The 14512-nt window shown below is 37.6% G+C and overlaps 1 protein-coding gene across 50 annotated transcripts in view; it reads right to left on the minus strand.

Annotated features, from left to right (window-relative positions):
• ANK2 (ankyrin 2) overlaps window positions 1-14512 on the minus strand; it is a 671298-nt gene that overhangs the window by 234962 nt on the left and 421824 nt on the right. For 9 of the 50 annotated variants that reach the window (XM_045055959.1, XM_045055946.1, XM_045055958.1 and 6 more), the window contains exon 1: window positions 9657-10056. The exons of 18 other annotated variants lie outside the window; for them this stretch is intronic. In XM_045055959.1, coding sequence (XP_044911894.1) covers window positions 9657-9791 — 135 coding nt within the window. In that variant the 5' untranslated portion in view covers window positions 9792-10056. Of the gene's footprint in view, window positions 1-9656; window positions 10059-14512 lie in introns of those variants that run through there. 23 more of the 50 variants (XM_045055943.1, XM_045055957.1, XM_045055944.1 and 20 more) reach the window with 6 other exon arrangements.

Here is a 14512-nt window from a genome sequence, read left to right on the forward strand (position 1 = left end):
TTTAAAACACCCCAGATGATTCTTCTGATGTGAGTGGTTCACAGAACACACTTTGGGAGGTGCTGACATAAAGGATTAACTAGACCTTTCATTCTATGTATTTATTACACGACTCAAATACGCCTTATCCCTTATGTCATCATCCATCATTTACTTGGTCAAAATGTTTGATGTAAGAATGGATAATAGGCTGAATCTGATAAGCCATTTTTTTTATAAATAATAATTATGTATTATAGATACGTGGACAATTTTGTAAAACATACACCTTATTGGTAGAAATTTTTTGAATCCCTTTACTTCTAAAAATTGCTTTTTTTCCTTTTGTAAATTTGGGGGAGAAAACTATTTGTGACAACCAGTGATTTCCGAAAAGTTAAGAGTCACAAATTTTCTTACATCCTTCTATTTCACTAGAGGTCTTAGTGGATGGTTTCCAATTTCCTTCAGCGTGTCAACAACCTAGAAGGATATGATACTGAAGTGGCACATCTAAATGGACTTCAGCTCTAGTTTTAACACAGTATTTCTGCCTGGACTGACTGATTTCTCATATTTAGCCTTGATAAAGTGACAGACAATTCTTTATTAGATAAATTATTGATCTTAGAAATTTAATGTTTAAGTACATGATATGTTTATTTAATAGAGCTATTAACCAGAATATAGAAATTGTTAGAGTATCAGGCATACTGTATAAGAATATACTTCAGGGGCATCTGGGTGACTCGGTTGGTTGAGCGTTAGACTTAGGCTCAGGTCACGATCCCACAGTTTGTGGGTTCGAGCCCCACATCAGGCTCTGTGCTGACAGCTCAGAGCCTGGAGCCTGCTTCAGATTCTGTGTCTCCCTCTCTCTGCCCTCTCCCGTTCACACTCTGTCTGTGTCTCTGTCTCTCAAAAATAAATAAACATTAAAAATTTTTTTTTTAAAAATATACTTCAATGCCCCCCTGTGTAAGTCATTAATAACTGTTGTAGATAAACTACCAAAAAAATCTCAAAACTTAAAATAATATGGCAGCAATATTTATAACTAATCAAAAACATGGTTTCAATTCACAATCTCTACTGTTTAAATACCTGGCTTTTGCATAGCTTTTAGATACAATTTGTCAGCACAAAGATAACACTGAGATGATTATACTTTGGATGATCACTGTAGTATTTTTACGTCTTATAAGCAAATTTAAAGAAAGGCACAAGAATGTTTTACTAGAGTCACATAAGCCCACACAAATATGATGTGAATGTAAGCTTTGAAAAGTCAAACACTGAAAATTCTGACAGTCAAATATGATCTAGTATGCCCCAAATTTCTTAAGTTTCACTCACTAAAAGGGCATTAAATCTAAGACAGCAAATGAAAGTGGATAAGAAGTATGACAGATGTCTGTGTGGGAAGGAAGCAAAATATGGTTGAAAAGAGCTCTTTCCACAGAGTATTCTCAGTTCCATCATACATGCGACCTTGAAAAAGCCACTATATACGCAGTGGAACTAATTTTATTAAATATAGCAGAAGAAGGACTATTAAAAACTATTACACAGTTCAATTAAAGAATTATGTTTGGTTTGGATGAACCTCAGTATATGAAAAATATAAGAGAAATATTATATTAATACTGTTTATAATGATTCCTCTTATCACAATGTAATCTTTCAATGAATTTCAAACTATTGCATTTTATGTACAGCTTGATCTAAAGAATGCCTAATAAGTCAAGAAAATATATTTTTATATAGTAAATACATTTCATACAATTACTATTTCACAGCACTAATTTAATGTTTTTAGAAATGTCTTTTGTGCCTCTATCACTTTTCCATTTTCACAGCTTCTGGTTTCGTCTGTTTTCAGCTGTCACCTGCAGCTGGAAAACACCCACAACGAGACTGGCTAACTTGGGTGATTTCCTAGTCATTATTCCTATTTTTCTCAAATACATAGTAATCACCAGGTAGGTGCCAGGTACTCTGTTAGGCCCTGCGAAGAGGACGGAGCTTCTGATATGCAAACCACGATCTAATCGATTCTTCTAAAACAGATTTCAGTGACCTTTCCCCAGAATAGAGTCCAAATTCTAAAGCGTGGCTTATGAAACTCTTGATAATTTGATTCCACGCTTACTATCCAAATTTCCTGAGTTCCACACATGTCCGATAGAAACTAGCTGTGTCATAGCCATGGGGGTTTACCTACTGCTTCTCTATCATTCCAGTGTTACTACTGACTCCAACATTGGTTCTGTGATCTACCCATACTGCTTCAAGATTTGATTTTTCTGTAACACTCTGATTGAGTTGTCATCCTTAGGTGTTCCACAACACCCTATGCCTTCTCACGACACCGTAGCAACACTGGGACTCCTGCTTTGTCCATCTTAGATTACATTCTTTAAACCAAGGTTACATGTCTTATTCATCTCGGTAGACCCAGTGGCTGGCACTCAATAAATGCTTAACTGCATATACTTTCTTCTCAGCAGGAACCAAGATTGCACTCTGCTTCCAAGGCTTACTACAGGCTCCAACTTCTCCATCAGCAGAGGGAGAGTCAAAATATTTAATAACTGGTACAGCTTAGGCACCAACCAATCACAGTAGATGTCGGCAGTAGCACTAGAGGCAAGTGGTCCTGGAGGCCCCTTGCTGGTCCAGGCACTATTCCTTTGTTTGCTTATTTAGGGGATGGAATGGACTAGGAAATCCTAGAAATCAGTTCCAGGCAGCCTCAGTAGAAGGTGCAGCTTGGTGGGCTCATAAAAGCAACTGTTTAATTAACATGTATGGAAGCATTTCAAAGTGTAAACAATTGACAGTTGTTCTGCTCCATACTGGCTGGACATCAGCGCTGTCCATAAGGCATCCCCCAAACACAGCCGTGCACTGCTCTCCCCTTCTTCAGCTTCCTATGGGTGCTCATTTTATCACTCGCATTGTCACTTTATTGCCTATTGCCTTATATGGTTAATTGATTGCATGTGGATAAGTTCTAGTTCTCAAACTAGATTGAAAGCTCCTGGAGGAGCTTATCTTCTTTCAATATTTACCTTTAAATAAATCACCCAAAAATTATATAACCATGCTCCGTATCATTTCGTATTATTTGAAGTGCCTTATCAGAATAGATTTCATTATACTCTTGGCTCATTTTAGAGTTAATATCAAAATTATAGGAAGTTTCCTTATAGCAGTTATAGACAGACCACTGGACATCATTTATGCTCACTGTATCACTTCAAGTCTCTAATTTCTACACACTTAGAACTCAAAACTGAAGAAAATTTTTAACTGTCTTGATGTCCGGACATGCTTGGTTCTTAGATAAAGAATCACCTCTCTCTCTTTCTTAAGCACACACACGCCATTCCATCTTAATAAATAGAATTGTCTTGTACCTAGTTGTTTAAGCCAAAAGTCCCTTATTTCTTTTACAATGCCAAAACAATCCCTCAATAAAAACAAAAACACATCCATAATCTGATCATTTCTGGCCTCCCCTGCTAGCATCCTAAATCTGATCCTCCATCATCATTCACCTCGGGGGTCTCTGGGACCACCAAACTTAGCCTCTTTTCTTTTCGCTCTTGCTGCACTCACCATCCCTCCTTCACCAAGGGAACAGCAAGAGAGGGAGAGCTTTCAAAGCATAAATGAGGTCCTACTATTTCCCAGAGGATTCCCAGTGTATTTTGAATGAAATCCAAACTCTTTTACCAAGACCCACTGCATTTAGAAAGAAATCCAGGGACACTTGGGTGGCTCAGTCAGTTGAGCATCTGACTATTGACTTCGGCTCAGGTCACGATCTCACTGATTCATGAGTTCAAGCCCCGTGTAGGGCTCTGTGCTGACAGTGAGGAGCCTGCTTGGGATTCTCTCTCTCTTTGCCCCTCCCTGGCTTGCGCACATACACATTCTCTCTCTCTCTCTCTCTCTCTCTCTCTCTCTCTCTCTCTCTCTCTCTCCCCCTTTCTCTCAAAATACATAAACTTTAAAAAAAAAAGAAGGAAAGTAATCCAAACCTCTGCCATGGTAGGGCTATGCCTGCCTCTCAGACCCCATTGGCATCTACCCTCTTCCTTGACGACTATGCTTCTGCCATGCTGTCTTTCTGTCCCTTGAATACCCCCAGCATGTTCTTACTTCAGCTAGGCAGCACACTCCCCCTCCCCCAACATATGTTTAAAGTTTGTCTCCCCACCACAAACTGTTATCATCATTCCGTCGCCAACATTTAGAAGAAGGCCCAGCTCAATAAATACTGGCTGATGAACAAACCATCTTTTGATTCAGCATAGCAGAAGAAACTAAAATGTTTTCACAACATCAGAAATCACTGTTCATGGTCTAAAAAATCATAGGAAAACTTATAGAATAACAAAAGGTTGATATAAACAAGATAAAATTCTTCATGGAAATTGGAAAAATTGTTCAAATAAATGAAACAAGAAAATAAAAATCTCTGAGCATAACTGATAAAAAAAGTGAAGAAGGTAATAGCTCAAAAATCAGCTAGGACAGGTAACCAAAGTACTGTTTGTGATGACGCAACAAATTTGTGGTTTTGTTCTTGGGACAAAGCAACATAATGTGATATAGCAAAGAAACTACAACTAAAAATACATGATCTCAGTGCAAGAAAAATAGAGAGTACACTTAGAGCAACATACAAATCTATAAATGATGCCATAATAAAAATACAAGCCAAGAAGAACATGAAATGATTTTGTTCATGTCGTTCTAGATTGCATTTTACCAAAGCATGGTCAATAAGCCATATCTCTGGAGCCTACTTGGATTCCTCATGGCTTTGCTGACTCATGTCCCAGATACAGCTATCCTGGAAACAAGGGCAAAGACTATAAGGCATCTCTAAGAGCTTCTTTTTTTGTAGGTGAACTTGGAATGTGTATACCAGTTATCTGCATAAGTGAAAATGAAAATGATGTGAGAGATGATGCAGTTTTCCCTTCTGTGATCAACAGGAAAAATTAGAACCATTATGCGGATTTATTCTGAATAAGAATTTTAAAACAGCTGAACTTTGTTCTGGATTCCTATCTGCTCCACATGCTTCCTCTGTAAGGAAATGTCAAAGTGTTAACTGATAACCACTGTATATTTAACCAAAGAAAATGAAAACACTAATTCAAAAAGTTATAGGTACTCCTATGTTTATCACAACGTTATTTAAAATAGCCAATATATGAAAGCAACACAAGCGTCCATTGGGAGATGAATGGATAAAGAAGATGTGAGAAATATATATACATAATGGGATATTACACAGCCATAAAAAAGGATGAGGTCTTGCTATTTGTGACAACATGGTAAGTGAAGTTAGACTGAGAAAGACAAATACCATATGATTTCACTTACGTGTAGAACCTAAAAAAAAAAAAATTAAAAAAAAAAAAAACAGGACAAAGACTAAACAAAAAAACAGAATCAGAACTATAAACACAGAGAACACACTGATGGTTGCCAGATGGGAAGGGGGTGGGGAGATGAGCAAAATGGGTAAAGGAGAGTAGAAGATACAGGCTTCAAGTTGTGAAATGAATAAGTAATGGGAACAAAAGGTATAGCACAGGAGATATAGTCAATGTATGGTGACAGTCGGTATACTTGTGGGGAGCATAGCATAACATAGAGTCGAATTGCTATGTTGTACACCTGAAACTAATATAACATTGAGTGTCAGTTACATTGAAATTCACAAAAATTGAAAAGCTGAAAAAAAAAACTAACTGTGATAATAATAGATCTTCAAGTCCTTTAAAGTCTAATGTAAGAGGCAACCACATTTCACAGGAAAACCCTAACATATGCTCAGAAGCTTTATATATTCATTAGGAAGGCAGTTACTTTCTCAGTGGATTTGGAATAAGGTCTCAAGGAGTATAATTCTCTCATGCCCCTAAAATTTGAGTGAAAGGACGAATGCTTAAGAGTGTTGGGAATACTCACAACAAATGGACTGGAGTCCAGTCCAGCCCATTAGCTGCTGTTGGAGGTGGGAATCTGCCCAGAAGTTTTACCTACCTACTCTTTTGTCTCCCTGAAAATATCTGCCTGCTACTAGAGTCCTCACTGCACTAGAAAATTGAAAAGCAGAAATTGTAATTAGAGTCTGAAATGTATTTCCAAATTGCTTTTCAAATAGAAAAACTTACAGCACACGCAGGAAAGTTCATCACTCTCAAGGCAATCTTCTAAGACTAAATATTATCATATTTTACATCTTTGTTAGTGGAATGGTAACTTATTAATATTTTAATTTATATCTTTATAAAATAGAAAAAGAGTAACTAAATTAATATTTAGTAATTGAAAAGTTAGCCACGGGATAATAATAGAAAAATTTAGTAAGAGTTTGAATACAGCCAGACCCTGATTTGTTTACCTATTGTCCATGGCCACTTTTGTTCTACAATAGCAGAAAGAAGTGGCCGTGACAGAGACCAGGTGGCCAGCAACGCCTACAATGTTCACTCGCTAGTTCTTTACAAAAAAAAAAAAAAAAATGCTTGCTAATTAATTCTGCTCTGGAATGTAAGCCTTAATTAGTATATGCACTATGAAAATAACATATTATTTGTCCAGTTATAGAATTTAAAAAAATTTTGGCATAATAGCTGTTCATCTATTTTACTATACCTTTAAAAAGTTGTTTTAACTTAAAAAATAGTCATACTGCCAAAATAATATTGAGTTTCATTTTCTTTCTTTTTTTTTTTGGTATAATTTCTGTGTTTTGCTATGTAACATATCTGGAAATTATTCTCGTCTGATTTCCTTTATCATTTTTTTTTCAACGTTTATTTATTTTTGGAACAGAGAGAGACAGAGCATGAACGGGGGAGGGGCAGAGAGAGAGGGAGACACAGAATCGGAAACAGGCTCCAGGCTCTGAGCCATCAGCCCAGAGCCTGACGCGGGGCTCGAACTCACGGACCGCGAGATCGTGACCTGGCTGAAGTCGGACGCTTAACCGACTGCGCCACCCAGGCGCCCCTCCTTTATCATTTTTATAAAAAACTTGCAAGCTTATACATAAGTGGAATTGCAAATATGGACATACAATAACATTGTTCAAGGAGAAATTATTTTTGGTTACTTACTTCCAACACAATTGCTGATATATTCCTCATTGCTATACTATATACAAATAAATGCCAGAATATTCAAAATTCTAAATAAAACATAGAAAAAATGGAAGTATTAATTTATACAAAAAGCTGTTTTAGCATCTCAAATTTTACTTTTCCCCATAAGTTGATTTCTGATTATGAAAAAAAAAATTGGAAAATTTATTTATGTGAAACTTCTGGCCTAATAATACAATAAATTATATAAAACATTTCTAAGTTTATTTCCAAGAAAAAAGTGCCCAGTACCACTGTTTCTGTCTTGCTCCCCCAAAAAAGGACAAAATAAAAATATAAGTCAATCAGTTCTAAAGTTCTTAACAACTGTTTATCATTAATTGTGACAAACATGAATGATGGAAAGTGACTAAGGAACACATTTATCTACACGATTCAGAGAGTGACATCAGTCTTGCAGTACCCACTTAACATGAAAGAAAAGATGACACAGTTCTTAAGTTCAGAAAACTTCAGCAAGATACAACCACATATTTAGTTTAAGTCACCCTTGGTATTAGAAATTAATTATTTTTTGGTTTTTGGTCCCACAGCCAAAGTGGAGAAATTCTGAGCAGAACATCACTTCCGAAGGTGGACAACAGGTGGATTTCAACCTCTACTATAACTTTCTAAGTCACAGCAATCATTATACGCTCCCATCTAGAAAATCTCTGACAGAAGAGTTTATTCAATAATCAGCAGGTTATAAGAATGTTATTTAATTCAGAGAAATCAGATTGTAATACATTTTTAAAGTCAACTCCCATTTTTCAGAACCTATCTATATTAATAGGAATAGAAGGATTTCAACCAGGGGATGATCTTTCTTGCTGGTGATTATGTCTTCCTCTTAAAACATTTTTCATTGTCTTCTGAACTCTGAAGTTTTGAGTGAATTTCTCATTCCAGCCCTTGGACCTCAAAACCATGTTGACACGTGCTCGTGTTTACCTATATTTAATTTTTAAAGCACCTTTAACTTATTTTAATGCATTACATTTTTCTTAATGATGTTTAAGAGGTGAAAAATGGAATACACTTAGGTAACAAAAATATTGAAGGAATTATTAACTAACATTTGTAAGAATGGTCTACATTCTAAGTTAATAAAAAATATTCATAGAAATTACCTTTTAAACAAGACAGTTACTTCTCAGGGAATATATTTACATATTGCAACAAAGCAAGCATGTAGTTACCAAAAAAAGTTTACCTTTTCTGACACCTCAGTTCAGAAATTGCACTAGAAGTGGCCGATCAGAAATCTGGAGTGGCTCTCCTGGTGGATGCGGATAATTTAAGCCGTAACCCAGAAGGAGAAACCTCAGCTGTGTGGTTGTTCAGGCAGGTGTTCTCCCCTCCCCCACGGGATTGCCAAGCTCCCCGCCTTTCAAGTTAATTCTCTTGCCTGGTGACTTCCATTCCCATTCCAGAAGCACTGTCCTCTTTTTCACTACAGTGCTGACAGACTTTCTTTTCACTTCTGCTAATTGCACACACTGCCTCTGCAGGTTGTTTGTATTGGTAAGTTCTTAGTTTCTGTTTCAGTTTCACTGTGGTCTGACAGACTCAATGCTAGGAAATTATGAAATTCATCCAGATCAGAGTAAAAGCCAAAGAGCACCTCAGACCCCTCACCTACTTGTTATTCTCACCCCTGGAAACATCAGGTACACAAACTAAATATGAGTCCAACCCCTCTGTTTCTTTTACTCAGAAATCCTACACATCTTAGTCTCATGGTTTCGCTCTGAAATAAATAACTTGCAATAAGGTCAAATTCCTGGGCCTGGCAGATCAAAGATCAACTTTATTCTCCAGCAAATTTGAAAATCAAAAGATTTCAGAAAGAGATTTTAGCCCCCCCCCCATTCACAATAAACCTTTGTAACTATTTTAAGGAACATATCATGACAATGAATTACTAAAATCTGAAAGTCACTTAGATATTTGCTCAACTTTTAAGCCTCTGCACAAAATATTATTATCATAATCAGAACAGTGTTTAAAGGTCTTTCCACTGAGGTTAGTCAAATATTGGAAGAAAAACACTTTTATAAGCTTCACCTGGGAGTCGATGTTAGCATATGCTTAAAAAATGCCCTGTGACCTAATGGAAAATGAACCATACATGAATATATAAACAGGCAAAAGAATTTGACACCCTGAATGTAAGTGCCATGAGGCGACAAGGCACTCCATAATGAAATACATGTTCAGCTTGGGACAGAGTTTCAAATTAAAAAGACAACATCGTTGCTTATTCCAAATATCAATTCACAGCTAAAGCCAACTCAGGAGGAACAGACATGTGACACCGCATGGCTCCAAGAGGAAACAACAGCGTGCCGCTGAACCCGAGGCAGTTGGGTAGTTTGGTCACATTGGGTTTATTCTGTCTACTTCCTTCTAGGAAGCTTAGAGGTTGACCAATGAGGTCCACTGTTGATTCTTATGGCACCACCCTCCCCTCCTTCTCGTTTGTGGCTTAGAACTTACCCACACCCCAAGTTCTTGGGTGTCCTCGTTGTTACAGCCATAGTAGTCTGGGGTTCTGTCCAACTCCTGCATGTGTCCGTGTACTCTTACGCTCTTATCCGCATGACAAGACGGGCAGAGAGCTGCATTACCCATCTCACTCCTACAGTTCCTGCCGTCCCTGGGCCCGTGCTTGCCCTCTGTGCTCTGTCCAGGGCTCCCTGGGGGACACTAATGCGGACAATTCATCCAGACGATCTTTGGCTCCTCCGCTCAAGTCCCCTAAACGCCCCTCACCAGTTCTCCCCATCTGCTGGCTGGCTTGCTGGTGTGAGAGAGAACTCAAAACCCCAGCAACTGCAGGCTGCATTCGGTGACCATTTCCAATTCAGGCTCTGCCAGTCTATTTTTACACCTACCAGGCCAGCTATGCATGTCAATGGAGTGAGGGGGGTGAGGCCAAGAGAGAGCAGGGGAGGGGGCGGTGTTGTTTTGTTTTTCACCATGTGAGCAGCCTGCTCTACACATGGACTTAAGTTCCTGCTGTGTAAAATGTCTCTACATATGAGAATTTTTGCATTACTCAGTGAATGCCTCTGAATCCCTTGATTTTCACCCTCCGTCTTTCTACTTACACAGAACACCAAATCTGCTAATGAGTCCGCTTCACCCACAGAATAGATAGAAATTATTTTTGTAATTGTTTAAACCAAGAGGCGAGCACTCAGCTAACATACATCGTCTTTCTCATGATCTTTTACAGAAAATAACCGGTTGTCCTTGCAGCATTTAAAATTCATCGGAAACACAGCAATCAAAATGGGTCATTTTACCTTGGTCTGGATGTTTTGAACTTTACAAAGTATCTACAGTTTTCCGTTATTCATGACTGTGCTACGGTAGAGCAAACATTTTGCTTTACGTACAAGTTTAAGTTTTAATATTCTGAAAATGTTTCCTCCAGCTTTATAAAGGAATAATTGAGAATGCCTTTTAAAAACATACATACTATCTTTGAAACCACATTACAGATCTTTGAAAGAAATTGTTTCCCACGGAGATGAGAGCACAGTAGATTTATGACGCCAATTGTGACATACATCAAGACTTTGTTATTGACTATTATTGATGAAACTTTATTCCTCCCCTTACCCCCCATTAGGGTTTTCTCTAAAACTTTATATATGTCATTGCTTTACTATTAGTCCTATCCTTGTTATTTGCTTTCTTTTCTCATATCTTCTAAACAGGTTTTAAACTACTCAATGGCAGGATAAAGATTTAGATGTTTGTTATCACCCATCCACATTATGTATTAAATAATGTTAAAGAAATCTACTGAATTGAAAGCAATCATTTGGGGAACACAGGATGTGGAAGATATTTAGACATCAACCACATTTCATTTGATAGGATAAAATTCACCTTTCTGATTTGCCATTTTCTAAAAACTAAAAATGCCCGTCACTATTATTATTTATTTAAATTAAAAACAGCATTCCTCAAACAGTCTATCACTCTATATTGCTGTCCAAAGCCCTAACAAACTCAAATCCAAGAATGGTATTTTTGGATTGTTGATTCTTACAGCCCCATGCTGGTTTGTTTGTTTTACCAATCCTCTTTGAATAGCTCTTTATCCCAGAGCTTAAGAACCTGGTGTATACTATTTACTATAAGGATCCTACCCTTACATTCCAATTTCTGAGAGGCACTGACAGTATTCAGTGAAATTATTTTTATCTTTCAGCTACAGATGATAGCATATTTTAAAAGTTTTTTTTTTTTTAAATATTGACTGAACCAATAATATTATGATACAAATGGAGGGGGCATATTTTCTCCATTCATGTTAAAGACAAGCATAACCCAAACATTTTAAATGATAAAGGTTTAATGGGGTTCAAGGAGTGCACTTGCTGGGATCAGCACCGAATGATGTATGGAAGTGTTGAATCAGTATATTGTACACCTGAAACTAACATTATGCTCTATGTTAACTAACTGGAATTTAGATAACAACTTAAGAAAAGGGGGGGGGGGGATGTGACAGGTGTAGGTGAAAGTATTCATAAAGATGAAGCTTCAGTATCAGTAACAAGAACAGACTGGTAGCTGAGATGTACCAGGCAAAACCTTTTGTGTTGCTCATGTTATTTTTATACAAAGTAATGATTTATCACAATACAGTAATTCCTCACTAAATGCCACACATACTTGAACAGTGTACTGTAGAAATTAAATAAGAAATGATGTTTAATCATGTGTTTAGCAACTCTCCTAAAAGGATGGGTTTTAAAATTTCCTATCTTCTCTAAGGTGCTGAGAGCCTTACAGGGCCTTACAAAGTCTTAAAACAGGTGCTTCTTCTTGAATATACATGAACGATCTTATTCAGATTATGAACCAAGATTTCGCTAGCTGTTAAAAGAGGTACAGTTTTTTTTTTCTCTCTTTCAGAATCAGTTGGTCGAGTGTTTTTAAAACCTAAAAATTTAATATTCAACAGTCTTTTAATAGAGATCATGCAACTTAAAACCTAGAGGCAAATCCTAAAAATTCTCTCTAGCCTCATTCCTTCATTCTAGAGCTTAGATCTGAATCCCTGTACTTACACATGTGAGAGGAATATTTAACCACTCCAGCTTAGGGAAATATGTCCCTAGGTGCTTGATAAATAATTTTGTAGTGCTTTAACAGCATGAATCATTTCCTGGAATCTTTCCGTCTTGTTAATACATTACCCATTCTACCACTATGCCCTCAAGTGGCTTCTGCCTCAGCCAAGCATACATGCCCCTTTCTCCACCAGTCCCTGTTCATCGTCTCTTTCAAAGCACATCTTACAATCACTTTTTCCTACAAGTCTTAATTACACTTATATTAGTCCCTTAATTTGTTCTATCTTTTTTAATGAAGGTGGGACTACCATCAGCTATTTGCTTTTTTTACAGAATATGCCTTGTCTCTCTCCTTGACCTCACCGATGTAAAATGCACACGGCAGTATTAAATGCTTGTTAAGTAAATGAATAAAAGGCAGCCACCGATAGGAGGGCAATTGATTTTTTCAATATTTAACTGCACTGTGCTAACCTTCTTTTTACACTTCAATGGTAACAGATTTAATAATTTTAAACTTTTTTTTTAATTTTTTTTCAACCTTTATTTATTTTTGGGACAGAGAGAGACAGAGTATGAACGGGGGATGGGCAGAGAGAGAGGGAGACACAGAATCGGAAACAGGCTCCAGGCTCCGAGCCATCAGCCCAGAGCCTGACGCGGGGCTCGAACTCACAGACCGCGAGATCGTGACCTGGCTGAAGTCGGACGCTTAACCGACTGCGCCACCCAGGCGCCCCCAATTTTAAACATTTTTAAGTGTGACAAATCTTTGATTTCATTTCCACATTTACAATAAACACTCTGATTAGCCTTTAAAAAATATTAACATTGTTTAGGGTAAATTTTCCTAGAAAATAATTTGTAGTGTTTTGTTTCAAAAGAAAAAAAAATGTTGTAAAGTATACTAAGAACATAAACCAGAAAAGAAACATGTTAACAACTCTTACAAAATAATTTTTCTAAACATCTACCAATTAGTTTTCTACCCTTCTCTCTTTCCTTCATCCCAGGGAAATCTTCCCATCCTTTCCCCAACAGAAAAATGTTCTGCTTGCTGAATAGAATAACACCTACCCTCCTTATCATTAGGGATCCAAGGTGGCAACAAAGTCCCACTACTAAAGTTTAGTGCCTAAACGAGTATGGGAAAAGGAAAGGCAAATATAAACTGCTGGTGCCCCTGTGATTGCTAAAATTTTCCATTTTCTGGCCAAACAGACTTCATTATTTTTTTTTTTAAATTACTTAATGTTTTTGTGGGGGGGGGGTGGGAATCAGAGCACAAGCGGGGGATGGGCACAGAGAGAGGGAGACACAGAATGCAAAGCAGGCTCCAGGGTCTGAGCTACCGGCACAGAGCCCGACGCTGGGCCCGAACCCATGAGCCGCGAGATCATGACCTGAGACGAAGTCGGTGCTTAACTGATGGCCACCCAGACGCCCCTGGCCAAACAGATTTAAATTATCAATCTGGAAGCTATCATAGTGTGAAAAATAGAACTTTCAAATGAACAACTTCATACTACTCGTGATTACCCCAGACTTTGCCCATGGTGTTTTCTACGTAACCAAAAACAAGGGTGAGAGGAGTTTGCAGAAGAGAGCATTATTTTAGAAGTTAAAACACTGCTAGTTCCATTTCCTAGTGGCAAACTAAGATTGGCTGCTGGGCAGACTTGTCACAAAACCTTGATGAGGTGACAACCCATATACCTAACATTTTGCCAATCAGAAGGCAAAGTTAGCAAATACTGTGTACTACCCATGCCTTACTAATGTACCCGTAGACTGTTGGGATCTCTGTGGACATCTGACAAGGGATATGCTTTCTGCCAGGGCAGAACAATGTCACCACTGTTTCTCAAAAATGCTTCAAAGTCATTAGGGCAAATTACTCAGAAAGCAAATATTTGCATGTTTGGCCACACTTAGAGCAGGATACTTGCATTTGGTACATGATTTAGAAAGTGAAATTCAAAGCCCCCATGACGTGACATAGTTTCAATATCCTTCTTAAATTTCCAGGGACTTTTACTGTTATTATTTCATCTGTATTGCTGTTTCAAATCCATCAGGAGAAAAGCAATTAAGGACCGAGAACAAAAGCCAGCTTCTCAACTGCAATCTTCTGAAAGTAGCTGTTAAAGTCCCTATGACAGCAAAGCAGAAAACCATCCACTGCAGTTCTATAAAGTTCACCTTTTAAATATGAAGCAGCGATTATAGAATTATCAGAAAACTAACCCCTTGGAG

Source organism: Felis catus, chromosome B1, assembly GCF_018350175.1.
Source record: "Felis catus isolate Fca126 chromosome B1, F.catus_Fca126_mat1.0, whole genome shotgun sequence".
In the NCBI taxonomy this organism is placed as follows: domain Eukaryota; kingdom Metazoa; phylum Chordata; class Mammalia; order Carnivora; family Felidae; genus Felis; species Felis catus.